Source organism: Alligator mississippiensis, chromosome 2, assembly GCF_030867095.1.
Source record: "Alligator mississippiensis isolate rAllMis1 chromosome 2, rAllMis1, whole genome shotgun sequence".
Taxonomy (NCBI): Eukaryota; Metazoa; Chordata; order Crocodylia; family Alligatoridae; genus Alligator; species Alligator mississippiensis.
The window spans coordinates 128,203,665-128,230,652 of record NC_081825.1 but is presented as its reverse complement, the minus strand read 5'-3'; the positions used below and the strand labels follow the sequence as shown (position 1 = coordinate 128,230,652).

The following is a 26,988-nucleotide window of genomic DNA, read 5'->3' as shown; positions in this document are numbered from 1 at the left end:
GCGTCAGTCTTTCATCAGTCCCATGGGATGCCCATGCCCACTACCTTGAGAGGCTGGATACCTTCAAGTCAGCCGGCCCTGACAATCTACAGCTCAGGGTACTCAAGGTACTGGCGAGCTTCATAGCCCTGCCTCTGGCACGAATCTTTGAGAACTCCCGGTGGTCTGGTGTAGTGCCCAAAGACTGGAAGAAGGCCAGTGTGGTGCCTATCTTCAAGAAAGGGAGGAAAGTGGATCCGGCAAACTATAGGCCCATCCACCTGACTTCTATCCTGGGGAAGATTTTAGAAAAGTTTATTAAAGAGGCCATCCTTAATGGGCTGGCTGGCGCCAACATCCTGAGGGATAGCCAGCATGGGTTTGTAGCAGGTAGGTCTTGCTTGACCAATCTCATTTGCTTTTATGACCAGGTGACCTATCACCTGGACAAGGGACAAGAGATTGATGTCCTACATCTTGACTTCAAAAAAGCCTTTGATCTGGTATCCCATGATCACCTCTTGTTGAAACTGGCCAATTGTGGCGTTGGGTCCACCACGATCCTCTGGCTGGGAAACTGGCACCATGGTCAGACCCAGGGGTGGTAATTGATGGAAGTCAATCGTCAATCGTCGTGGTGCCCTGTGACCAGTGGGGTCCCCCAAGGCTCTGTCCTTGGACCCATATTGTTCAACATCTTCATTAATGATGTGGACATTGGAGTCAGAAGCAGACTGGCCAAGTTTGCCGATGACACCAAACTTTGGGGTAAAGCATCCACACCAGAAGACAGGAGGGCGATCCAGGCTGACCTGGACAGGCTCAGCAAATGGGCAGAAGAGAACCTGATGGTGTTTAATACTGAAAAATGCAAGGTTCTCCACCTTGGGAAAAACCTGCAGTATCCTTATAGGCTCAGCAGTGCTATACTGGCTAGTACTACGGAAGAAAGAGACTTGGGGGTCATCATTGACCACAAGATGAATGTGAGCCTGCAGTGCGATGCTGCAGCTAGTAAAGCGACCAAAACGCTGGCTTGCATCCATAGATGCTTTTCAGATCCCGGGACGTCATTCTCCCCTTGTACTTGGCTTTGGTGAGGCTGCAGCTGGAGTACTGCGTCCAGTTTTGGGCTCCACGATTCAAAAAGGATGTGGAGAAGCTTGAGAGAGTCCAGAGAAGAGCCACGTGCATGATCAGATGTCAGGAAAACAGACCTTACGACGACAGGCTGAGATCTATGAGGCTCTTTAGCCTGGAAAAGTGCAGGCTCAGGGGTGATCTGATGGCCACCTATAAGTTTATCAGGGGTGACCTTCAGTATCTGGGGAAATGTTTGTTCACCAGAGCGCCCCGAAGGATGACAAGGTCGAACAGTTATAAACTACTGCAAGACCGTTTCAGGCTGGACATAAGGAAGAATTTCTTTACTGTCCGAGCCCCCAAGGTCTGGAATAGCCTGCCATCGGAGGTGGTTCAAGCACCTACATTGAACACCTTCAAGAGAAAATTGGATGCTTATCTTGCTGGGATCCTATGACCCCAGCTGACTTCCTGCCCTTCGGGCTGGGGGCTGGACTCTATGATCTTCGAGGTCCCTTCCAGCCCTAATGTCTATTAAATCTATGAAATCCACTTTTCTGTTTCTCTTCCCTGCCCGATCTGCCACTTTTGCTCCATGCCCCCTCTCTGATCTGTTGTGTGCCACATGTGCAATCTGCATGTTGCAGGTTGGCCACCCCTAGGATAGACCATCCATCAGATCAGTGTGGCAGTTTATATCCCTACCTCTTTTTTTTTTTTTTTAAGTAATAAAGGGAATTCTGTATTTTTGTGCATAGCAGCCCCTGTGGAACACTGTTTCCTAAGGACTTGAGCTGGCCTAATTGCAACCCTTTTTTGGGGGGAAAAAATAGTAGTGTTGCAGAGTACAGATATCTTACCAGATGCACATGATGCAATATTAATTAAATTTTGAAGACTTTTGTAAGGCATGATTCTTGTAAATGCAAATACAGAAGAAAAAAGGGAGAACATTCTCTCAAAGCTGCCTGGTCCAGGTGTGCTCTGACTGCTGCTGTGCATCACATTTACAAATAATGTACAGCAGTGATTCTCAACCAGGGTCCCAGGGCATCCTGGGGTGCTGCAAGATCTTTTGAAATAGGGTGCCTGGAGGTGTGAGTTGATAATTGCAGACTCAGGTTCCTCCATGCCTGGCCACTGCCCTGCTCCCACTGTCTGGTCCCTCTGCAATGAAATAAGCACTAATAATTAGTATAAATTTGTTGTTTTTTTTTAAATGGGGTGCTGTTCAATTCCTAAAAGTTATGGAAAGTGCTGCAAGTCTAATGAGGTATGTCTTGATTGTCAAAAAGTTGAATCAGTGATGTAAAGTGATCTTTGCTCCCCATTCCCCTGGGCTTCACCTTTTCATTATGCCTCTGCACAGGATCTGTCCCTAATGATTTACTTGCCCACTGGTCACTGTTTGCAAGTGGGCAACCAGATTATTTTTTTGCAAGTTTAGCTGAAGGACATGTATTGATTTCCTGGTTTTGTGATTTCTGGGATTGCATTCCTTCCTGTAAACTAAACTTTGAGCTTTGAAGAGCAGATGAAGCAGGAAGTGTGCATGCCTGTAACTGTTGAAGTTTTAAAGCTAAGTTGATAGAAAAAGCTAAACGGAAGTTGGTACAACTGTTGTATATCTACAGCTAACACTGTGTTGTTAAGAAGTATTCTATTTTTGCATGCATGGTAGTGTTTGTACTTGCAGGATGCTAATGATAAAGCAGAATTTCAACTGTTGTGAAATGCCTTTTTATTGTATCACAGTTAAAACTGCTTGTGTGTGATATATATAGAAAAAATAGAATAGAAATATATGTAGAATATAAATAGTTGGTACAACTGTTGTATACCTACCGCTAACAATTTGTGTTGTTTAAGTATTCTGTTTATATTCTGTATAAGTCTGTATATATCCTATTAGTGCCCACTTGCTAACAGTGACCAATGGGCATGTAAAACATTAGGGACAGATGCTGTGCTGTATCTCGGAGGCATAATGAGAAGGTGCAGCCCAGAGAAATGGGAAGCAAAGATCATTTTACTTCACTGATTCTCAACCTTTTTAGCCTGAAGTCTCCCCTTATTAGACTCAAGGCACTCCACACACACACACACTGTCATGTATATAATCTGAAACTCAGTAAAAAGACAGGGTAATAGAAAAGAATGGTATAGCCTCGATTCAACAGGTACTACAGATATCTACATTTGTATAAGTACATGCTTCAGTAAGTATTTTGCTTAACTGCAGTCTAAGTAAGGAGGAAACTGTGTAGAGAGAATGGAAGAGGCATATATATCTGATAGGAGAGTGATATATAATTGTCTGTAGAGGATGGTAAGTGGTTGGGGAGCATATAAATTGTGCAGTAGTGTAGTACATCTCAAGAAGTGGATGATATCTTCAGTGCATCTGTGACTGTAGCAAATGATATAGAAATCTGTGTAAGTCACTGGTGAGAATAGTTCCAGTGGTGACAATTCTAACGCTCCTTAGCACAATAGGAGCCAACCTTTTTGGCAGGTATGCCACAGATCAAATCCCATGCCCTCTTGAGTGTCACTCTGATCCCCTTCCCCTGCCCAGTCTGCTGCTCTGTCTTCTGCTCCCTACCCTGTGCTCCCCTTCTGATCTGCTGCTGTTTTCTGCTCTCTGCCGTATCTGACTCTGTGCTGCCTACTCCCTCCCTAGTCTGTTGTGTGCCATGTACACAGTGTGTGTGCTGCAGGTTGGCCATCCCTACCTTAGTAGGCTTCTCTCTTCCAGTAGGATGTTGATTTTTAAATTCTGAATCAATCTAACCTCACTGATAGGTTGCTTCTTTTACAACTGACAGACTTTGGCACACAGATAAGATACTGCAGGTCAGTTCAGTTAAATAGGTGTGGAGAAACAGCTGTGTTAAAAACAGGTTAAGAGTGTGTCGGTGTATGGGAGACCTGTTTCCTCATGAAGGGGTTAAATGGCGTGTGTTTTGGTTGGGTGATTTAGGAGCTTTTCTCAATGTTCCTTTGCCTTCTAGTGCCTGAGCTGGTTCTCTTGGTGGTTGTGCTTACTACCTGTGACTGATAAGACTCCCCCTTCCTACCCAGCTTCTCCAGCCTCCAAGAGGCTGTCTTAACTCTTTTATTCTTCTTTCTCATCCTAACAGTTTCTTTGCTAATGGTCTTTTTTGGTCCCCTCTTTCACACATCTTCCATTGTCTACTGTACTTTCTGTTATCACTGTGTGCTCCTTCCCTTTCTATGCCCTTCCCTCCACAGTGCATGAATCCAAAGGAAAACTGTCTCAAAGAGTCTCAGGTTTATTTCATCCTTTTCACTCTTCATCACATCCCATCCTGTCAGGAGTCTGGGAATTATGGTCCTGCTATCCTATCCCATGCAACAAATACTTTACTTACTTGATTTATATTCTGCTCCCCCCCCCCCCAATAGAAAAAGCTCAGGGCAACTTGCAATAAAAACAAGATAGGTCATAAAAATGGACAACATTAAATTAAAATAAGCAATATGAAAAATAACAATACCCTGTGATTGCTGATCCTTTTTCTTCCACAACATGGACCAGAACTCTGGGAGTTATGATCTTGCTTGACCAGTGATAAGATGACCCAGGATGAATGACTGTGGAAGCACTAAACAAAATGGTTACACAGAAAACTACAGTTAGGACATTAGGACTGGAAAATGACCTCGTGGGCCATCAAGCCTGTCCATTGCATTCACGGGCAGCCAACTTTCCAGAAGGGTCCAAAAGAAAGTCTTCCCTGACCCCTCTCAAAATCCAACCACAAAATGCTCTGTAAGTAACACCTTTCAACACGCAACAGATAAAGAGCCAATACCAGTATATTGCTACTGCCTTGGCAGGAAATTGGTTAGATTAAGGTATATTCAGATGATGCTGGAAAGGATGCTACATCCAATGCTACAGAGAAAGAGGGAGGTGGGTGGTGGAAACCTGATTGTCTGTGGCAGACTAACCTGGGCAAAAATTCCTCCTTGAAGCCAAATAAATGGGTGAGTGGTTTAGATTGCATGGAAAGTAAACACACTATTGTTTGAGAGCAAGCATTTACCTTATTTACTATTCATGCCTGACTTAATAGCTTCTGGAGTAAGCTTTCACATACCTGAAAAACTCATTAGAAGAAAAAAATGCCTTGAGTGAAAGTTCAGTAAAGCAGTGATAAGGTTATGCTGGTTGTTTGCATCCTATTTCTGTTATCTCCTCTCGTATTAAAACGAAAAAACAAAATATTAGCTTCTCTACACTATTTCCAGAGATGAGCTGAATTCTTTCTGAATGATGGAACTAGCTAAACATCATGGGTTCAGGTTTTTTCCAGACTTTTGTAGGGAGAGATTTAACATTCCAGTTTATCTAATGCAGTGATTCTCAGTCAAGGTGCCATGGCACCCTGGGGGGCCCTGGAGATCCTTTCAGGGGTGCTGCTCAGCACTGTTAGATTTACAAACATGATTTACAGGATAACCCCATAGATTTCAAATAGGAATCCATGACTATGGTTTTCCTGAGTTCTTTGCAACAGAAAAAGTGCTCTATTACTTTTCCATGGTTAAAAAAAAGTGAAAATAAGAGCTGACATTTTCCAAGGGATATCTCAAGTCTATCCAGGGGTGCCTCAAGTCTAAAAATAGGTCAAGAAGCATTGATCTAATGGTACCTGCTTTAAGCATGTTTTGAAGAACAAAGTCTCTCTTAATTACTTTCAAAGTTAGAGACTGGAATAGATTTTCTTTGGCCAGGATTCTTATTTCTGGAAGTTTGAGTTCAAGAATTGTGGTGTTGGAAGGGACTCCAAGGATCATGTAGTCTGACCTTCCTGTAGAGATGTTCTGTGGAACAAATTGAAAATTTCCCGTCTGTTTTATAACAAATTAATATCTTAAGCAAGAATTGTGATCAAGTAGATGTGTAGCTCTCAAAGGGAGACTTTATTTGTCTCTGATCAGAAGAAAAGTAGATTTTCTTGGAGTAATCCATTCTCTATGCTTTCTGACTCATCCTTTAGGATTTGAGCCTCCCTCTGGATCACAGTCCCACCCCACTAAAGACTTTTTAGAGTTTGAATTCCATAATCCTAAGACTTTCTTGAAAACGGATGGGTCCGGCAATTTTCTGGTAACCTTACTTATTGTTATTGAGCTCATTATTGGGGTTACTGCTCCCTTGAGAGGGGCAGGGTAAATTAGCAGAAGGGACAGTGCTCATAGCCTGGACAACTTTTCCTGGCTCCTGATCTATGTGGTGCGGCAGGGGCTGGCTGGGGCATAGTGCAGGGCCCCCTAACCAGCAGGCAGCCCTTGCACTGAGGCACCGGTGCCTGTGTCACAGGTGCTGACTCTGTGGGTGCTCCAGGGCTCAAGCACTCACCAAAAAAATTAGCGGGTGCTCAGCAGCCACAGAGCCACTTGCAGATGCTAAAAAAAACAAACAAACAGCCCAAAACCAAACCCCAAAAGAAAACCATGCTTTACCAAAAGAAGCAGCATGTGACTTCAACCTGGCTCTGCAGTGTCTGTAAAGACCAGGCATTTCAGTGGGTTTTTTTTTATTTTTTTGCTTTTAGCTACAGCTGATTCAATCAGCTTTTAGATACAAGTGCCCAAAATCCCCACTGAAATGCCCAATCTTTACAGACACTACAGAGCTGGGTAGAAGTAACACTGCCTTTTCCCTCATCTCTGCGTTTGTCCTGGTGCATTCTATTTTCACGTGGTATGCGTCACTTTTTTTTCCAGGGGTTGTTTTGTTATCAGGAAATCCTGGTAGCAAATTTTTACCTTGCACATGGTTTAATAGGCAACGTGCAGTTTGTGGTGTTAAAACCACATGTGCTTGCACGTCTGGATGCGCCCTGGGGGTGAAACCCTTATTCCTTTTGAAGTCCATCAGAGTTTTCCTTTTGAATTCAGTGGGGATGCGATTTCATCCAAAGGGAGAGGGAGAAAGTGGCATTGATCTCTGAGGAAGTAAAAATCAGGGTGAAACACAGCTGCAAGAGAAGATTGGACAATACTTTTAAATTCACTGCTGTAGTTATAGCATGCTGTAATCCCTTCAGATGCAGAGCAATAATATGTCCACCATCTGTACTACTTCAGTGCACTTGGTGCACGTGTGGAAAGGAATACATTTAATTTCTTTCTTTCTTATACTTTTCTTAGATTAGCTATGATTATGAGAGTGCTTCTTCCTTTGCTTGCAATATTTAGTTCTGCTGGTCCCTCATAATGCTTGCTTAACAGACTTTTTGTTTTGATAAGGTAGCCTTGGTCCCCTGTAGTTTTATAATATTAACCTCCTCTTGGAGGGTTTCATATATAATAGCCCCTCTGCTACTATTCAGTTCCATTCTGCTCTGTGTCCTCCAGAGATGCTCATTTGCAGCATAGTAACAGTGTCCCTGGAGCAGTGGAAGTTAAATCTCAATTTTCAGCCTGCCTTAAATGTTACCATTTCGGCATCTGTTGTTATGACAGATTGAATTGGCACTGATGAGAGCCCAGGTGTCTGCCAAAATATCCAGAATGGAACATCATTTTTTACACAACAGAAAAATTGATATATTTTAAAGATAAAAATATAAATTGAGGTAGAGGAAAGGGGGTGGGGGGAACGCAAATGGAAATGTCTGAGAAGTGTGCAATGCTGAATATAGGTATATATAAACAGAGAGAGAATCACCAGCTAACTGAGTATGTGGGAAAGAAGGAAGGGAAGCACACAAAAACAGATGAGGAAGCAGATCAAGATGAAAGATGTTAAGTTCTTATTGGGCCAAACCCATGCAGCACTTCTATAGCCGCTAATGGATAAATTTGGCTTATGTATTTTCTCTGGTGGTTTCAAGTCCATTGAGCATTTTGCCTTTTAATGATGTACTTTTTATTACAACAGACTCAACATTCTTTGTTCCAATACATAAAATTAATATCTAAAATAAATAAAATATGAGACGGTAAATAAAACAAATACCCAAAAGGCCAAGGGGGGTGGGGGTGGGGAAGTCCTCCTGTCTTTCATCCAGGTTTCCTCTGGGGATCCTTAGTTGACCAGTTTTGGAAAAATGCATGAAATGGACTCAGTCGCCGTCTCCACCCCCACTCCCCCTCTCCGATTTTGCCATCTGCTGTATGTGATCATCTCTTTCTCAGCCAATTCTGCCAGTCCATTATACCTGCTTCCTTGCCTTGGGGCAATTTTCTTTTGATATTGTGAGAGCTGCCAATTACTTGATGCAGTTGTCTACTTTAAAGTCAAGTAACTGAGCATTTACAGTTGCTGTTTATTTGTATCATTAAGTAGGAAATACTGGAATAACGATGCAAACCTGAGGAGTGTGTTGTTTTTTATCTTGGTGGGCTACTGAATGAGATGCATGCAGCTCCCACTTGCAGAAATGTTTTATGTGCCATTTACTCTGGTGGTGATGATCTTTTCTTAGAAGTAACTTCCTCTGCTTTTAAGAGCTTCCTTGAGGCTGTGCATCTTCTTATGGTAGAAAACTAAAGTAGATCCAAATATTGTAGATGGTATCTGTGAGCTAGCTTTGAGTAGAGGGTTAAAAACAGGATTACATATTTTGGGATATATTCTTTTTTTTCTGACTTGGCAGATCTATAAGTAGATATATAAAACAGGTTTTTCAGTATGTCAGTGACACATGCCCTTTCTCCATATAAGCTTAGTGTGTGCTTTTCTGTGAAGGGTAAACAGTCAGCTTGCAGTTTCCTATAGGCTGCATTTCTAAGAAAGCAGGGCTTGAGAGCCTAGGTTAAAAAGTTATTTTGTTAGGTTCCCAGTCCCTTTTATAATGTGACTCCTAACTGAAAAAAACCCACATTTTTTTTGGTTGTGAGAAATTGCCATCTAATTTACCTTCTCTGAATATATAGTTTATATTTGGCACTTCATCTCGCTGTGACAGTGAAGCTGGTCCTACAAGTTTCACCTCTTTGCTCTCCCAGCCCAACAGTGAGACCCTCTTCCAGGACAGGGCCAAGGAATGAGTTACAGAGCTTCAGTGGTGACTGACTGCCTTTTCCCTTCCTTGTACCTAGTGCAAGGTGTATAGGCCCAGTGGGGTATCATTTGGCCAAAACAAAATGTAGGCCTGCTCTGGGCTTGTCTGTATGTCAGAAATGGAAACTTTTGAATTCTGAAATAAATTTAGAAGCATTTATCTGCTCATTAAATGAAGACTGCATTTGGCCTTTTCATGAATTATCTTCAGTGCTTTTCATTAAAATTTCCTATTTAGCCACTGATTCTTATCTGCCTTGTTATTTAAAAACCATTCATAGGTTAGGCAGGGACTGGAAATTAAAGATCCTTAGTGATGATTAAATATTATGAAGACTTGAAGACAACTGAAAAAAATGACTCCTTTGAGTTCTGTTCATTTTACTAAGCTGCAAGGCCTGGGGTATTCTGGGTAAGAGACATGTGAATGCTGGGTTATTATTGGGTGCTCCACAGTTGTTAACATGCTCGGTAACAGTGCGTGTTGAAATCGCTGGTTCCTTCACGAGCTCTTTTTGCTAAGATCATAACTTTTATTTGCACCTGAAAAAAAGAGGTTAAAAATCCTGGGACTCAAGTAAATTTTTAATGAAACTTTTAATAATATAAGTGTTTCAGTTCAGTCCTCTATAGTACTGTACCAACTAACGGGAAGGGAATATTTTATTTGGGAGCAGACGTATACCTGATACATATTGTAAAAAGCTGTAGTTGAGAGAGATTAAGAAAATATATTATCAGTCTCTTGCTCCAGGAAATGGAAACAGGCTATTTCTGACCCTTGGAGTACTCAGGACTTATGTTCTCTGGCGGGGAAAATGTACGTATATGCAACCTGACCATTTCACCGAAGGAATGGTCCTTTGAAAAAAAGATATAGCAGTCTTTTAGCTGATAAATTACTCAGATGTACAAGCCTCTTGAGCCGTAGATGTAATCTGCATTCACCACAGTTTTTAGAGCTTTTTAAAATCACTGCAGAATACAACATTTTCAACATAGTGACAAATCCTGGTCAGTAAAAGCAAGGATTATTAGTGAAATGTGAATGTGAGGTTTGGAGGAACCAGGGAGAGGCGTTTCCTTAGCAAAAAGAAACATTTTTAAAATTTGTGTTGGGGAGCTGTTAGGTCTCCTAATAACTTGCTCTCTTGTATATGTTTTTTTTTTTCTAATGAGTAAAGAAAATTAATCTTAGAGACCTGTAAAATAACAGCTTTGAAATGGAAAAATCTCACTTGTAGCAATTGTAAACTTCTTCAGAAAGACTGATTGATAGTGTGACAAACAAGATAAATTGGTTAGTAATAATCTTGGAAATGCAACCCCTTGGAGGCATAGATTCACAAACTAGAAAAATCGAGCCCACAAAATTTATTCTTTTCCACCACCCTCTATATTTTTTAAACCTTGCTTTCATTTCTGGTAGACAGAGTCACAAATCACAGCTTTTGGCTCTTGAGTCTTGTTTATTCTACATGAATTGCTTTTCAGATTTGTTTCCCTTAGAGGAGAAAAATGGTATTAATATTATTCATATGCAGAGCTCTCTTAATGGTGGGTGTGTGCACGCGTGCAGGTATGTGCACCTGCATGCCTGTGGGAATTCTCAAATGTAAATAAGATGCATTGAGAACATAGTACATTTACAATTGTACATATTAATATTAACATTCTGTATCCTAGTATAAAACACTGTTGCTCTGCGTAGCTAATCTAATGAACAGCAGTATAGAATCAGCTTTCAAGATCAGCATGGTATCAACTGGAGTAGACCTGTCACTGTGAGGTTCTGTACTTAGATTGATTTTTAGTCCCTGTGAACTTCACTAGTTGGGAAGTTCCCTTATGGTGGAGTTAGGAGCTGCTGGCAGCGGTTTCTCCTTCAGTCAGACCACAGTCTGAGTGGCTCCTAGATCAGAGATGGCAAAATATGGCCTGCGGGTCAGATCTGTTCAACCAAGCACTTTCATCTGGCCAGTGAGGCCCACCAACAAATTGTGCCCCACCCAGGCCTTCCACCCACAAGAGTGGGAGTGAGGCACCCACATGTACACCCCCCCACAACATACCCTTTTGTGCCTTGGTCCCACCCTTGTGGGTGAAAGGGCCCAGCTCAGCCAGCACGTGGCTTCTGGGCAGGGTTGGGGCTGCTGCAGCTTCTGGGGTCCTACTTTGCTTCCCTGGTCTCCTGCTGGCTCCAGGCAGCAGATAGGGAAGCAGCAGGGGTAGGGCTGCAGCTGGGCAGGAGCATGGGGCTGGAGCTGGCAGCAGCACAGACTGTGCACAGGGGGGAGGCAGCAGCGTGGAGCTTGGGTGGGCTGTGTGTGGGTGGAAAGCTTGAGGAAGGGCAGCATGAGGAAGGGTGATGAGAGTGTGGGGACCCCCTACATATTCCCGCGCGCCCCGCCCCCACAGTAGCATGCAGCCTGGCAGGCGGTGGCAGCAGCAGCAGGCGAGGGGAAAAAGGCGCTCAGGGGGTTTGTGCCCAGCACAGGCGCCTAGCAGGGCACACCTCTGGCCAACACTGCACATTGCAGCGAGGGGCACAGCCTCCACTGTGCAGTTTGTATTGCCAGTGGTCCCCACTGCGCACGTGCAGCCCCTGAATTCTCACAGCACACGGGGGAAGCCCCAGGTGCTCAAGCCAGCTGCCTTCCCCTGGGTGGTGGGGAAGGCAGCAAACTGGGACTTCCCTCCTGTGCTCGGTGAGCGCAAGGAGCACCAGTGATACAGACCTCCTGGTGGAGGCTGTGCCCTTCGCCATGATACGCAGCACTGGCCAGAGCTGCACCCTGCTGAGCGCCAGCGCCTGTGCCAGCCACAAGTGCTCTTGAGTGCCCTGCCTGCTGCTGCTGCACCATGGGGGGGAGTGTGGGGATCCCCACACATCCCCACCCTCCCTCACACCCACACCCTTCCCCTACAACCCCTCACATATACACAACCCCCAACATACTCTATGCCCCCCTACACTTCCCCCCACACCCTACCATATATACACTCCCACATCCCCCCCACACACAATATAGAAGACTAAGAATTTGTTTTTGAGTTATTATGTAATTACCTCTATATACGCTACACAAACACAAATCATGACAAAAATATTTTTGTAATAAAATTAAAATACATTATAGTCTGTGTTTTGATTTTTAGTATATGATTTGGTTTTTTCCAGTTCTAAGATAGCAACCCCCCCTCCCAAAAGGAGTATTTCTTGGGGGCAAGGGGAGGGACTGCTGGTGGCAAAGGGCAGGGGTTAGGTGTGGGACTTCTGGTCCCAAGATGGTGGCCAGGGCATGGGGCAACTGTCAAGGGGCAGGGCTATGCATGTGGCCCTCAACAGCTCACCAAAACTTGGTAAGCGGCCCTCTACCTGAAATAATTGCTTGCCCATCCTAGATTGACCTGTCCAGAGGCCTTCTGCAGAACCTCATCTACTGATGCACCCAACTATGCTCACTAGCCCATTAAAGGAGAGTTTTGAAGTTTCAGGGAGTCGAAAGAAAATCCAGACTGTTACCAGTAACCCCTGTGGGATGGTGAGAAGGGGTAATGTGTATGTTCTCACTAGTGCAGGCTGATCCATGCCAACTCTGCTCTTACCTCTGACCCAGCAGGAGTAAACAGCATTGTAAAGACAGGTGACACCGCTCACTTCCCCTAAACTGTTCGACATATATGTGCAGCCATTAATGCTATTACATCATCTGACCCAGAGTGATATCATTTTGAAGGAAACTTGTGTTCAGGTTCTCCAGGGCCTTAGGGTGCCTATACACAAGCAGCAAGGCTGCTCCAAAATGGTGTAATTACAGTACATTGGAGCAGGCCCAAATAATCGAGTCTGCTGGAGCGTGGTATTTACCGCGCTCCAGTAGACTCCAGTGTCACATGTATCTGCATCCCTGCGCTGAAAAATAGCAACGCAGGCACTTCAAAGCTCGTTCAGCATGGGGATGCTGATGCATGTGATGCCCCAGATGCTTTAATTAGAGGGGCTCTCAGAGACTCTCTAATTAAAATCCCTCACCCCCACTCTCAGAGAATGTGCATAAACCCCCTTATTTCCCAAATGATTTTCTTGTTTTCTTCCTCTTTGCCTCTCAAAACAACTGCTTTAGGAGTGCTGCTGTGTAGGAGCTAGGGGGACGGGGGTTGTAATAACTTGTACATGGTGGTAGTGGGGGGGGTTTCCCCTCTAAATAGTACAGAAAATAAATGCTGGAGATCTAGATGCTTATGAGAGACCATTGAGGGCACCAAGACACTGTAGCTAGCAATAAGTGAGCAACCAGTGTAGGGAAGAGCTGCAACACTACATTATTTCTGAAGGGTTCTCCACAAAATGCATTTACTTCTGCTGTGCTTTCTACTATGGTATAATTAAAATGATTCTAAAAACATTTACATTTAGCAGGGCATTGTGTTTTATTCCTGAACTTTCCAATTTTAATACATGATCATTTCCTCTGGGAACAAGAGAGACATGAATATAGGCTGTTGCCTTCTGACTTGTACCTCTGTAGTATGTGTCAGTGGTAATTACTTTCTCTAAACATTGCACATGGGTTTGTCTCTAGGCACTATTGGCAAAATCCCATAACAGAAGAATGCAGGTACATTAATATTGTTATTCTATAGGCCCTCTGGAAACATGTATATTTATAGCTCTGACTTTGTACACATGTTCAGTTTTTTCTAGGCAAATTGCCAAAAGCATTCGGATGTTCAAGATTTTTCTTGTGGAGCAAAAATGTCTGCTGTAAAAGAAAAATAACCTGACAACAACCAGGTAGAAACTCTCCTAGGAGTGGTTTCTCCGAGGAGACACGAGCATCTGCACACTCTCCCCGGGTCCCCTGGAGAAGTGGAGACGGGGGAAAGGCATGGAGGGCAGCTACTTCCGCCCATCCTGTAAATTGGGATGGGAAGGGAGGAAGAGCAGCTGTCATCTTTTCCCCACCTGCTTCTTACACTGGAATCCCTGGTGCAAGAAGCAGATGGGAGCTTTGCTGCGCCACTCTGGGAGCAGAGTACGGGGAGTGGCGCTGCCCTCTGTCAGCCTCCCCTTGAGCTCTTCGTCCTCATTGCTCAGCTGGGCACCAAAGCAGTGATTTTGAAAAGCCATCGGGGCAGAAGCTGGGCTCAGGGGAAACCTCACGAGCCCAATTCCTGCCCTGCAGTGCTGCCCTTGCCCTTTCACCTTACCCCCGCCCTCTGCTCAGCTGTGGAGTAGCAGAGGCAGAGCCTCAGTCTGCTCCTCACAGGAGAGTCCCAGATACAGGCAGGGTTTTGGCATGAGACTCAGTTCACTTGGCTCCCAGGCACTAGTGGGAGCAGCATTGAGAGTCACCTGTCTACTTCTCTCACCCAAGTCCTGGCGTGAGAAGCAGACAGGACAATTTACCCCATTGCTTCTGTCTCCTAGGAATGGGAGGAGTAGGGCAGCCCATGCTTTCCCCTGGGCTTGGATCACTCTGGTCTGGGGAAGGTGTAAGGAGTAGGGGAGAGGAGGCAGTTGTAGACTGAATGTCTGTACTGCTCCCTTTCCCAGAATCATTTTTATTGGTAGAAATAAACGTTTGTACATGCCCTATATCTATCTCTATCTCTATTTCTACGCTGAGAAGAGCTGGTTGACAGTTTTTCAGTGGGGCAGTTTTCCATTAAAAATGAAGTTTAATAGGAAGCAAAATGTTTTACAGGAACATGTCTCCTGTGACAGATTTTTTGATGGGAACAGTCTAAATGAATCATTTTGATTTTCTGGCCATGATGTTAAAACATTTGTTTCCGGGTCATCCTTTCAGTTCATTGGCTTATTAAAACATAATATTTTAGTATTATAATCATAAAGTCAAAATGAAATGTTTGACCTTATAGCTAAACAGTTTTATCTAAGCAATTGAATGTTTTGATAGTTCTGAAATCATAGCTTTGGAATTCTTGTTTCAGGGGAAATGTCACTTTTCATTCTGTTTATGAACAGTGTTTTTCATCTAAAAATGTTGAAAGCTTCTTCAAATCAGCAGGTCCAGGTCCTGACCAGCTCTGTTGTGAAGTGTGCAATGTCAAGGGAAGTGAGTGTAACCAAGTCTAATCAGGCAATATTGATGGATGACAACCTGCATATAAATTAGTCTAATATAAATGTGGAGATCAGGTTTGAAAAAATAATCCTAACACTGTGAATAATTGCTTTTTGCAACACTAATTCCAGAGTACACAAGAAGAATTGAGCCAATAAGTAAAAATGACCACATCACAATTCTTTCCCTGACTGTGCTGAATTTTATTTTACCCAGAAGCATTCCAGTGACTTTAAACGTTTAAAAATGGAGCTTTAAAAAATTGATTAGAAAACTCATCAGATAGAGTTTCTAGTCATGAGCAAGGAAATTACCATCCTTCAGCTCAGGAGAGAGATTGCTTAAGGATACTATCATTGAGTCACAGAAAGTATTTGAATAATAAAGTGAATAGTAAAGCAGATTAAAACACATAGTTAAATGGCAAATCTTCAAGAGGTTATTTGAGACAAATCCTTTTAGTAAATAGAAATTCACCCCAAACATAGTCAACAGAATGCATGTAAACCAAGGCAGGTAAGAATTTGTGTTGGAAGTAGGAAGCCTATAAAAGAATCAATGTGTTTTTTGTTCTGTGGGGTGTAGAAAAATAACTGAAAAAAGAAAATGCAGAGAAGCTAAATAACTATTTTGCATTCATTCTCAGTAATGAGGATGCTGCAACACTATCAGGTAAAACCTTATCTTCAGGTAATAAAGATGAGAAATACTTGGGGACTGAGGTGTCAAAAGAGGAGGTGCTAGAACAAGTTGATATATTAAATAGCAATGAATCCTCATAACCTTAAAATCCTTTGAGTTTATCACAGAAACTCAGGGAGAAGGGGATAAGGAAGAATCACTTGTTATTTATTAAGCTCTTTTGAACTCCTTTTATTAAAGTCATTGACAGGAGGCTAGTTAAGAAACTAGATAGCTACATTTCTGTCAGGCTTAGAAAGTATTTGTTGTTTGTACCAAATGGATATAGTAAAGATGCACATACAGGTACACATACTCTGCTCAGCATTTACAATCTAATTTGAAACAAGGCTGTACAATGAGTATGTGTTAAGGGAGAAAGGGAGAAGAGAGCAATGAAAACATCATAGTTACAGAAGTTGGTACACAAATTGATCTGAAAGCAGTTTTAAAACATCAAACGGACAAATCAACTAGTCCTTTCTTCCACAAAAGCTAAAATGAGAACATCTGCACAGCATACAGACTGCAAAGCATATACATTTCCTCCAGCACTTTATTAAATGATTGGGTTAGGAAAAAATGTCTCATGACAGCTGGTTGCCTTCTTAAAAAAAAAACACTATTGAGAATAGATATTAGACTCTCCAGGATGCTAATGGGTTCCATTATAGCAGTTTCTATGAAATTTTTGTATTTATCCTAACTCCCTGGCCTGTTTATAAGAACTACAGTTGGTTCTACCCTAGCCTAATTGTGATGTTTCTAGTGGGGCCAATTGCCAAGATATAACTACCTTAATTTTTATAGTAGGCCAATTATGAGGTATCCTAAACACAGGAAGTAATTTTCAGAAGTAGAACTTACATTTCTCTAATATAATGATTAATTTTAAAAGAACAAATTCGTTTATACTGGGTTAAATTATTTAAGCTATTACCACCTTTTTTGACTGAAATTTAATTGTGCTTCCCATCCAGAGGGCTGAAACTGTTTAACCTGGCCAGTTGTTCTTTTCCCAAAAACTCTTGCAACTTATAGTATATAGTTGACTCACTAACAGCATTCTATAAGCTTCTAGCCTGGTTACAAAATACTGTTTGGCTCATACTACAGATGTTTCAAAATGGGTCTCCTAATTTGCTTGTATTTGTGCCACTGACTTGCCGAAACAGGCTTTTGTTTAGCCTAACAGTGGAAGAAGTGATGCTAAAAGTTGTTAGCTCTTATTGTACCAGTCTGACCTTTCAAAGCTCATTAGATCATAGTGCTTTATGCTGGAGGAGATTGTGCAGTAACCTCACACTTGAAATTATTTCTGAAAAAAGAGAGTAAATCATGGGGAAGAGTTGCTAACACAGCCCTAATCATTCCTAGCTAGATATACTAGGCTTTCCGCAGCAGCAGTTTCTATTTTGACTTCAGTTCTGCTCTTTTGGTGGTGCATTTATACTTCCTTGGTCTGTACTGTATACATCATGTAGATAAGGGATTTTCAACCTTTTTTTGACAAGTGTACCCTTTCTGTCCCAAAGTTTCAGCTCATGTGCCCCTTTATATTTTTTTTCTTGTTTTTAAGTCGGGGCGGGGGGCAGATCGAGCAGCTTGTCTAGGGGGTGCAGGGACAGGGGGGTGGCTCCTGCTGTTGTGTGCACCTCGGGGGGGCATGTGCCCCTTGTTTTGCATGCAGAGCAAGGGTGGGCTGATGCTGTGTGGGGGGTGGAGATCAAGGCCCCAGTGGTGGGGGAGGGAGGGGGGCAGGGACACGGGGAGGTGACTTCCACCACTACGTGTGCCCCTGGGAGGGCATAGGGGGCGTGTTCCCCCAGATCTGCTTGCGGGGCACAGGCGGGCTGTAGTCAGTGCTGAGTTCTTCCTGGTAGGGGGCTGAGCCGGGCTTCACTCGGGGTGGGCAGCAGCAGTGTTGGAAGGGGGAGTTGGGGGGGGGGGACAACAGCAAATTCTGGAGTGGTGGCAACCTCCCATTGTAGCCCCGCTCCTCTAGACCCTTGTGGTGAGGGAGGGAGTGGGGCTGGGGCTGAGACTGGAGCTGGAGCAGGGGCAGGCGCTGTCAAGGCGGGGAAGAGTACGGGTTGGAGCCGCGAGCAGCTCGTCCGGAGGGTGCAGGGAATGGGGGCACACACCCTAGGAGGGCATGGGGGGGCATATGCCTCCAGATCTGCACGCGGGGTGGGGTGGGCTGGGACTTGGGACTACACTGGGCCCTTCCCAGCAGGGGCTGGGCTGGGTTGTGCTCAGGGCGGGCAGCAGTGGTGCTGGGAGGGGGCTACAGGAGGGGCTGCAGCCACCCCATAATTCACCTCCTGGGGTGCATGCAGCAGCTGGAGCACCCTCTGGATGAGCCACTTGCAGCTCCGTCCCTCACTCCACCCTGGCTGGGCAACACCTGCCCCTGCTTCAGCCCCAGTCCCACTCCCTTCCGCACTGCAGGGGCATATGGGAGCAGGGCTATGGGGTGGAGGCTGCAGCGACTCTAGAATTTGCCATAGCCCTCCAGTCCCCGCTCCCAGTGCCACTTCTGGGAAGACCCTGATGCTGCCCCAGCCTGAAGCAGCGGCTTGCCCCACCCTGCTCACAGATCCAGGGGCAAACACTCCCTATGCCCTCCCAGGGTGCGCATAGTGGTGGGAGCTGCCCCCCACCTGTCAGTCTGTTCAGTCCTGCACCCCACCCTAGCTGGGCAGCCCCAGCCCCACTCCCTCCCCCATGCCCCTTCTCTCACAACAGACTTACCAGCCAGACCAGGCTGCTCTCCACATAGACAGGCTGCGCTCCTGGCCATGTGCAGCTGTGTGCATGCACACGGCAGTTATTGGCCACATCAGTTCTACGAATCCCCTATGACCCTTTTAAGTACCCCTAGGGGTATGTGTTCCCCCGGTTGACAACCACTGATGTAGATCATTGGTGCCCAACTTTTTCTCTCTGTGGGATAGATGAGCATAGATTTCATAGACATTGGGGCCTGGAAGGGACCTCGAGAGATCATTGGGTCCAGCCCCCCTGCCATAGGTGGGAAGTCAGCTGGGATCAAGTGACCCCAGCAAGAAATATATCCACCTGTTTTTGAAGGAATCCAGAGTAGGTGCTTGCACCACCTCTGGGGGGAGTTTGTTCCAGACCCTGAAGACATGCACCATAAAGAACTGTTTTCTAATATCCAGTCTAAATCGGCCTTCATGGAGTTTATGGCCATTAGCCCTTGTTATCCCTTGTGGAGTTCTGGTGAACAGGTGTTCACCCAGTTCCTGATGTACCCCTCTTATGAAGTTGTAGGCTGCCACCAAGTCTCCATTGAGCCTTCTCTTCTCCAGACTGAAGAGTCCCAAGTTCCTCAGCCTCTTCTCGTACAGCCTTCCCTCCAGGCCTTGGATTATAGGAGTGGCTTTTCTATGGACTCTCTCAAGCTTCTCCACATCCTTCCTGAAGTGGGGGGCCCAGTACTGGACGCAGTACTCCAGTTGCAGTCTCACCAGGGCTGAGTAAAATGGAGGAATTTCTTCCCTGGTTTTGCTTGAGATGCATCAGTGAATGCACGCCAGAGTTTGGTTAGCTTTCCCTGCCACTGCATCACATTGGTGGCTCATATTCATCTTGTGGTCCATCAAGACCCCCAAGACCCTTTCGGTCGTGGTGCTAGTGAGCATAGCACTGCCAAGCCTGTAAATATGCTGAGGGTTCTTCCTACCAAGGTGCAGCACCTTGCACTTCTCTGTATTAAAGGCCATCCGGTTTTGGTTGGCCCACTTTGAGAGTGTGTCCAAGTTGACCTGTATCCCCAGCCTGTCCTGCGGTGTGACAGCCCTCCCCCATAAGTTGGTATTGTCCGTGAACTTGGCCAGTTCATATCTGACTCCAGAATCTAGATTGTTGATGAAAATGTTAAAGAGTACTGGCCCAAGTACTGAGCCCTGAGGGACTCCACTGGTAACACTGCACCACGTTGATTTGCTCCCTTCAACTAGTACTCTTTGGGTCTGACCCCATAGCCAGTTGCCTAGCCATTGGACTGTATGATGATCTAGGCCACAGTTCCCCAGCTTAACCATGAGGAATGGGGAACTAGGTCAAAGGCCTTCTTGAAATCCAGGATCTCTCAGGGGCACAATACTGTCCTTGTTCTTTTTCCTACTTCCCACATATCTAAAGAAGGACTGTTTGTTGTCCTTGATCCCTGTAGCAAGCCTAAGTTCAGTTTGTGCCTTGGCTTTTCTCGACCGCTCTCTACAGGTATGGGCAAGTGCACAGTGATCTTCTTTGGTAATGCTTCTTGGTTTCCAGCTGGTGTAGGCTAATCTTTTGAGCTTAATGAGGTCCAACAGTTCCTTATTCAGCCATAGGGGCTTCCTTGCTCATTGACTGCATTTCTTGTGAGAAGCGATGGCTTTGCCCTGTGCTTCAAGGATTATGTTTTTGAGCAATGGCCATTCCTCATATATTCCCTTTTCTGGGGGGAGATATGGCCTCTGATTGCCTGACTGACCAGTTCTCTCAGTTTGCAGAAGTCGGCTTTCCCAAAGTTAAGGACTTCTGTTTTACTGAGGAGTTTGCCTGTTCTTCGGTGAACTAAGAAGGTGACTAACTCATGGTCACTGTCACCAAGCTTCCCCTTGATCTGCAGATCGCTCACCAGGTCCTCCCCTCTGGCCAGGACCAGATCCAGCAATGCCTCTCCCCTAGTCAGCCTATAGACCTCCTGAGTTAGGTAGAGGTCATCGATGCACATGAGAATACTACGCGACTTATCAGATTTGGCCATGCGATCATCCCAAGAGATGTTTGGGAAGTTGAAGTCTCCCATGACGATCAAGCATCAGGAGCATGCGGCTTGGACCAGTTCCCTAATGAATTCCTGATCTAGGTTGTCCTCTTGGTGGGGGGTTGTCTATAGTAGACTCCTACGAGTAAGTCATCCTCCCCATGTTCTCCTTGTATCTTGACCCAGAGGGTCTCAAGGCGCCCTTCCTGGTTTGGAAACTCAATCTGCAGGGAGGTGAGCTGATCTTTGACAGAGAGAGCAACACCCCTATCCCTCTTCCCCACACAGTCTCTCCTACACACAGTGTAACCCTCTATTGCCACTGACCAATCATAGGTGGAGTCCCACCAGGTCTCTGTAATTCCTACAAGGTCATAGTCATTATCACATAGGAGAAGTGCCAGTTCCTCATGTTTGTTTCCCAAGCTCCTGGCATTTGTGTACAGGCAGTTAAGTCTGCCATATCAAACCCAGTGCTTCCCTGAGGGGACCTTTCCTTAGGCTGCCCAAGTTATTGGTAGTGCAGCTGACATGACCTGCTAAAACTGTTAGTAGACTGTTAGTCTCCCAGTGGAGGAGCAGTGCCAAGTCAGTCCATGGGTCGGATTCAGTTGTGCAGGGCTGGCACGACCAGGACCTGATCCAGCAACCTGCCAGGGGAGCAGTAGGAACAGATTTTGCTAGAATATCTTTTTCATTATTGGTAGCAAATCTATTTTACGTATATTATTCTAACCAAATATGAATTGCTAACAAGTGTAGTTACAGAACAGATTTTCCAGCAAACTACAAATGACCCTCTCTCCATGAAGTAGATCTAAATTATAGTTATTTGTTTACACTCTTCTAACTAGTTTTTTTGTGGTGGTGGGACCTGAAGTAGATAGTCCTCTTAAAACTTAGCAGGTTTTTTGGTAATGTCCTATAGTCCTTGTCCACTCTGACTGGTGTCATATAGCAGACTCTGCAACTATGAAGTCCAAGCCAATTCCCTACTTGGTGTTATATGTAGTGCTCTGTGACCCCAATGTCCCAGTAATTATATTTAGTGTTATGGCTGCAGAGCATGTCCCAGTGTCTTTGTGTGTTGTACTCTACAACCATCTGCAGTACATCAAGCATTTCTGTGGCAATCAGAAGTGTTTTCCTATTGCTCAGAATAGGGAAGGGGTGAGGGATGTGATTGTGTGCATCACCATGCTGGCCACATCCTGTTACAGCTCATGGACCACTTCTATTCCTGGCTTCTTCTGAAATGGGAGTCCCTCTTTCCAATTCTTCTCATTATCTTAGGCCAGGGGTTTTCAACCTTTTTCAGTAGGTGTACCCCTGGCAGCCGTACATGGAGCATGGGGGGGCGGTGGCACGTCGGGGTACATTTACAAAAAAAAGTGGAGTGGAAGCAGCGCAGGGTGGTGGGAAGTGGCAGCGGGCATCGCATGCAAGTTTCCCCCCCACCCTCTTCATCTGGCTAGCTGGGCAGCGCCTGTAGAGCCCATGGAGGGGCGCTGCTGCTCTGTGTCCCCCTTCCCACCCCGGGCTCTGTTTCTAGGAGGCGGTGGTGCTCCGTCCCCACCTGCCCACATGTACCCCCTAGGGCCCTCCCAAGTACCCCCGAGGGTATACACGTACCCCCAGTTGACAACCCCCATCTTAGGCTTTCTGCAGGGCCTAATGACTCATGGGAGCTTTCCATTATCAGCTTTCTGTAATTCTAGCCCCTATCCTGTGAAGAGACAATTTGGACCTATTCTGGGTCACCCAGGATTGATCCAGCTGCAAGTAGGTGGGCCTTTTGCCTTTGTGGGACCTTGACTTACTTTATTGGAACCCTCAAGTCCCATACTTCAGTGCGCATGTTATTACTATGTATGTATTTGATTTTAAACAGGTTGTTTTGTGTGGGAGATAGTTAAATAAAATGAAATGATCAGTGTATGCATTGAGGTTTTTTTGTTTTAATTTGAGGCAGGGAGAAAGCACTAGAAGTCTCTGCAGAAAAAGAAACCGTATAAAACATGTATTGTAAAGCTGTTCCTTTTGTTTCACTTGATTGGTAATTTATTGAAAGATTCAAAATATTTATAAATAAAATATACAGAGATTTTCCTATTGGGGTGCAAACAATTCACAAAAAGTTTAAAAAAAAAAACAACCCCCCCCAAACAAACCATCAAAGAAAAACTCATTCCAAATAAATCAGCTATAGATATGTACTATCCTTTCTCTAAACAGTGCTGATGCAAAAATTTGCAACAACAAGAAAAATAGTAGCACCTGCTCATAGACAATACAATGCAATATCCAGGAAAAGGTAACCACAGATAATTGGATATTTATCACAGTAAGCATAATTGTGTATCAAATGCCAATAAAAAGAGGCATTCCTCAGTAGTCCCCCAAGGGGACATCACTGATATGTTGTGAATATTATATGCCAGGCCACTGAGAATTTGTTTTAGGCTATTATCTGTCCTCTGTTTATTTGTTTTTAAATGCCTTCCAGAAAAAAGGGGTTGGAATAGTTTTTTATTATTTTTTCCCCCAACAGTGATGGCCCATATTCACATTTTGTGTACATGTATTGTCTGCGGATGGCTCGAACCAAAACAGGTGACCTGTGTCAGAGGTTGTACTTAGCTAATGGAGTGCAAACGGAAGGAATACATGCTTTCAGAACAGATGGGTAGGCATTCATTCCATGTTGTTGCACTGAAGCTCTCGCTAGCATTCAGCATTAATAAGCCTCTGTGCGCCACAGTTTTTTTTAATTATTTTTTTTTAAAACAATTTAAAAAACATTTTTGTATTTACTGTAGGGTCCCCTCCTTTCTTCTGTAGACTCCATTGTCACAGGTAGGATCACAAATTTTTCAGCCTGAAAAAACTTAGTTCTGGAAGTATTGTTTAGAGTAGGATGTTCAACTGAGAAGTAATCTCTATAAATGAAATCTACTGCATTTTATAGATTTACTTTTAGTAAACTTCCTCCTTTGGATAGTAAATGTGCTGTGATGTGTATCAAAAAGCTTCAGTTTCTGTATATTAAGTACAAAAATGCGATTGAATTGCCAGCTGCCAATTTTTTTGGTAAATTGATCCTAGATTATTTTCCTTTTTCCTGAGCGTTCAGCTCTCAAACTTCCACTTCACTCTTGTCTATCAGGTCTTTTTTAGCTGTTTTCCCTGCAAGAAATACCATGCCAGTATAAAACATGTTTATACCAGTGTAACTGCATTCCCACTAGTATGATTTTGCTGCCTCAATGACATTGGAATAATTAAAGCAGTATATCTTTTGTGCGTTGACAACCCTTAGCTGTGGGTACTTCTGGTACTGCAAGAGGTCTTTAGAGATTACAGAGTAATAATCCCAGTAATTATTCTGTGCGTTCATTGCAGAAGGTAACATTAACCAAGTTGTTGTATCTTTTACAGTGGGGTATTAAATGGTAGCAATCTTATAGTTTTGGTTGCACTAGCAGAATTGCACTATTGTTCAAACAGTAAGTCTAGATAACAAAAGCTGTTTTTGTTTTTCTCAAGCTGTGTGGTTAATTTTTTTTTTTTAATATTGTGAACAGCACTAATACATTTTTAATGTAATGGTGCTGAATCACAGCTGCTTGCACTTTTGCATATAGTGGTAATGTAATGTAATGCTTTGGTGAAAGTGTTGCTATTTTTCATTCAGAACACGCACGTATTTATTACGTTGCATTATCGACTCGAAAGAATCGTGTATGTAGTGAGTGGTGATAACTGCCTTCTACTCTAAAGCAGCATAATGGAGCAACATTTCAAGTTCCTTTTTGAAGAAGGCAGGGTTACATTACAATTGAGGCATTTTCCTGTATAACAAAAGACATTTGCTTAAAATTAAAATATAACCACATCTATCATCTTAAGATATTTATATCATTCTGAATGAAACGACAGAATTACTTAGTTGTAGCCAACAGTTTACTAATACTTATTAATAATTTTGTCTAGAATAGTAGAAATTCTGCTTGGTAATCAGAATCGCTGGAGATTTTTGTTTATAGGGAAATGCTTTTTCAGGAATACCTGTATTCTGCCAGTCCACACAGAATATTACCATGTGGATGAGTGATGGCTGGGGACTGCTGTTTACCAAGGTAGTGTTTTATTCCAGCTGTGTACACTCTCCCTCAAAAAAAAATCTTTTTTGCAGATGCAGTGCCAGAGGCAAATAGGAAAACTGAGGCATTATAAAAGAGTGTGTTATAGCACACTGGTGCCATCTGATGGTAAGTTATCTCATCAGTTATCTTTTTTTCAAATCAGCTCACCTTTCAGTCTCAGCCTTCTGAAAATAACAGCTAATAATAGAAGTGTGGAATGTGCATTATTCCTGTTGCATAGTATGTATCTTTGTTTCAGCAAGCACGTAGTTTTACAGCACAAAACTGGGGGGTCAGGACATTTTCTACCTCTGCCACTGACTTTTCAGGTGATTTTGAACAAGTCACTTTTTCTTTTGGGGCCTGTAAAAGTATTATGCTTTAGTCTTGTACAGTAAACAAATTTAAGACATACTATATGCATTTCCATATTTGGCCTCTCTTGAAAGGAAGTATGAGTTTAAATTGCATTTAACAAACATGACTTTTTTTCCTCTTTTTCAGAAGTAACTATTAATTACAGACATGGTCTTCCTGTGATAACTGTTATGTTACCCTCAAGAAAAGAGCGCTGCCAGTTTACTGTCAAGCCAATGTTAACAACTGTGGGGACCTTCCTGCAGGACATACAGAAAGAAGATAAAGGAATCGAGAAGGCAGAAATCTTTACAAATGGTATTTATTAATATTGTATTAACGTTGAGGTCCGTTTATAAGAAACTAAGGTTAGCTCTTTCTTTTTGAGTAAAGAGCTCCTTAATCCCCAGCTGTCTGCCCTGGTATGCTTGCAGCTAGCTGCAGGCATTGCTGTTAACTGTCTGGGCATCCGGAGAGCCGGGGTTCAGGGACAGGTCTATAACAAGTGCCCGTCCCAGGGTGGTTGGTGGCCACTCAGCCCTTGCCAGTCTGGCTCTCAGAGATAGATTTCATAGACATTAGGGCTGGAAGGGACCTCGGAAGATCATCAAGTCCAGCCCCCTGCCCCAGGGGCAGGAAGTCAGCTAGGGTCAAAGGATCCCAGCAAGACAGGCATCCAAATGTTTCTTAAGAGAGTCCAGAGAAGGTGCATGCACCACCTCTGGAGGCAGTCTATTCCAGGCCTTTGGGGCTCAGACAGTAAAGAAGTTTTTCTTTCTGTCCAGCCGGAAATGGTCTTGGAGGAGTTTGTGACCTTTGACCTGTGACCATCCCTTGGGTGTTCCCCCAGATCCTGATGTACAACCCTTATATACTTATAGGCAGCCACCAGGTCCCTCCTGAGCCTGCGCTTTTTGAGGCTGAAGAGTCCCATGGCTCTCAGCCTCTCTTCATAAGGCCTGTTCTCCTGCTCTCTGATCATGTGTGGCCCTCCTCTGGACTCTCTCAAGCTTCTCCACATCCTTTTTAAATTGTGGAGCCTAGAATTGGATGCAGTACTCCAGCTGCAGCCTCACCAAGGCCGAATACAGCAGGAGGATGACATCCTAGGATTTGCTCAAGAAGCAAAGTTTTGCTCGCTTTACGAGCTGCAACATCACATTGGTGGCTCATATTCATCTTGTGGTCAGTCGTGACCCTCAAGTCCCTTTCAGCCGTGGTGTTAGCAAGTGTAGCACTCCTGAACCTATAAGCAAGCTGTGTTTTTTTCCCCAAGGTAGAGTACCTTGCATTTTTTGGTGTTGAATGCCATCAGGTTTTCATCCGCCCATTTTCTGAGCCTGTTGAGGTCGGCCTGGATCACCAGCCTATCCTCAGGTGTGGATGCTTTACCCCAAAGTTTGGTGTCATTGGTGAACTTGGCCAGTCCGCTTCTGTTACCAGTGTCTACATCATTAATAAACATATTGAAGAGTATAGGCCAAAGGACAGAGCCTTGGGGGACCCCATTGGTCATGGCGCACCACGATGATTTACTTCCATCTATTACTACTCTCTGGGTCCAACCTCGGAGCCAATTCCCCAGCCATCAATCTGTGATGTAGCCAAGGCCACGGTTGGCTAGTTTTTTTCATGAGGAGATCATGGGACACCAGATCAAAGGCTTTTTTAAAGTCAAGATATATGACATCAATCACTTCTCCCTTGTCCAGGTGATATGTCACCTGGTCATAGAAGGAGATGAGATTGGTCAGGCAAGACCTACCTGCAGTAAACCCATGCTGGCTATCCCTCAGGATGTTGCCATCAGCCAGCTTATTAAGA

The 26,988-nt window shown here is 44.1% G+C and overlaps 1 protein-coding gene across 4 annotated transcripts in view; it reads left to right on the top strand.

Moving 5' to 3' along the window:
* MCUB (mitochondrial calcium uniporter dominant negative subunit beta) overlaps positions 1-26,988 on the top strand; it is a 133,144-nt gene that overhangs the window by 88,766 nt on the left and 17,390 nt on the right. For all 4 annotated transcript variants that reach the window (XM_014595784.3, XM_019500130.1, XM_014595745.3 and 1 more), the window contains exons 2-3: positions 24,858-24,933; positions 25,312-25,482. In XM_014595784.3, coding sequence (XP_014451270.1) covers positions 24,858-24,933; positions 25,312-25,482 — 247 coding nt within the window. The remainder of the gene's footprint in view (positions 1-24,857; positions 24,934-25,311; positions 25,483-26,988) is intronic.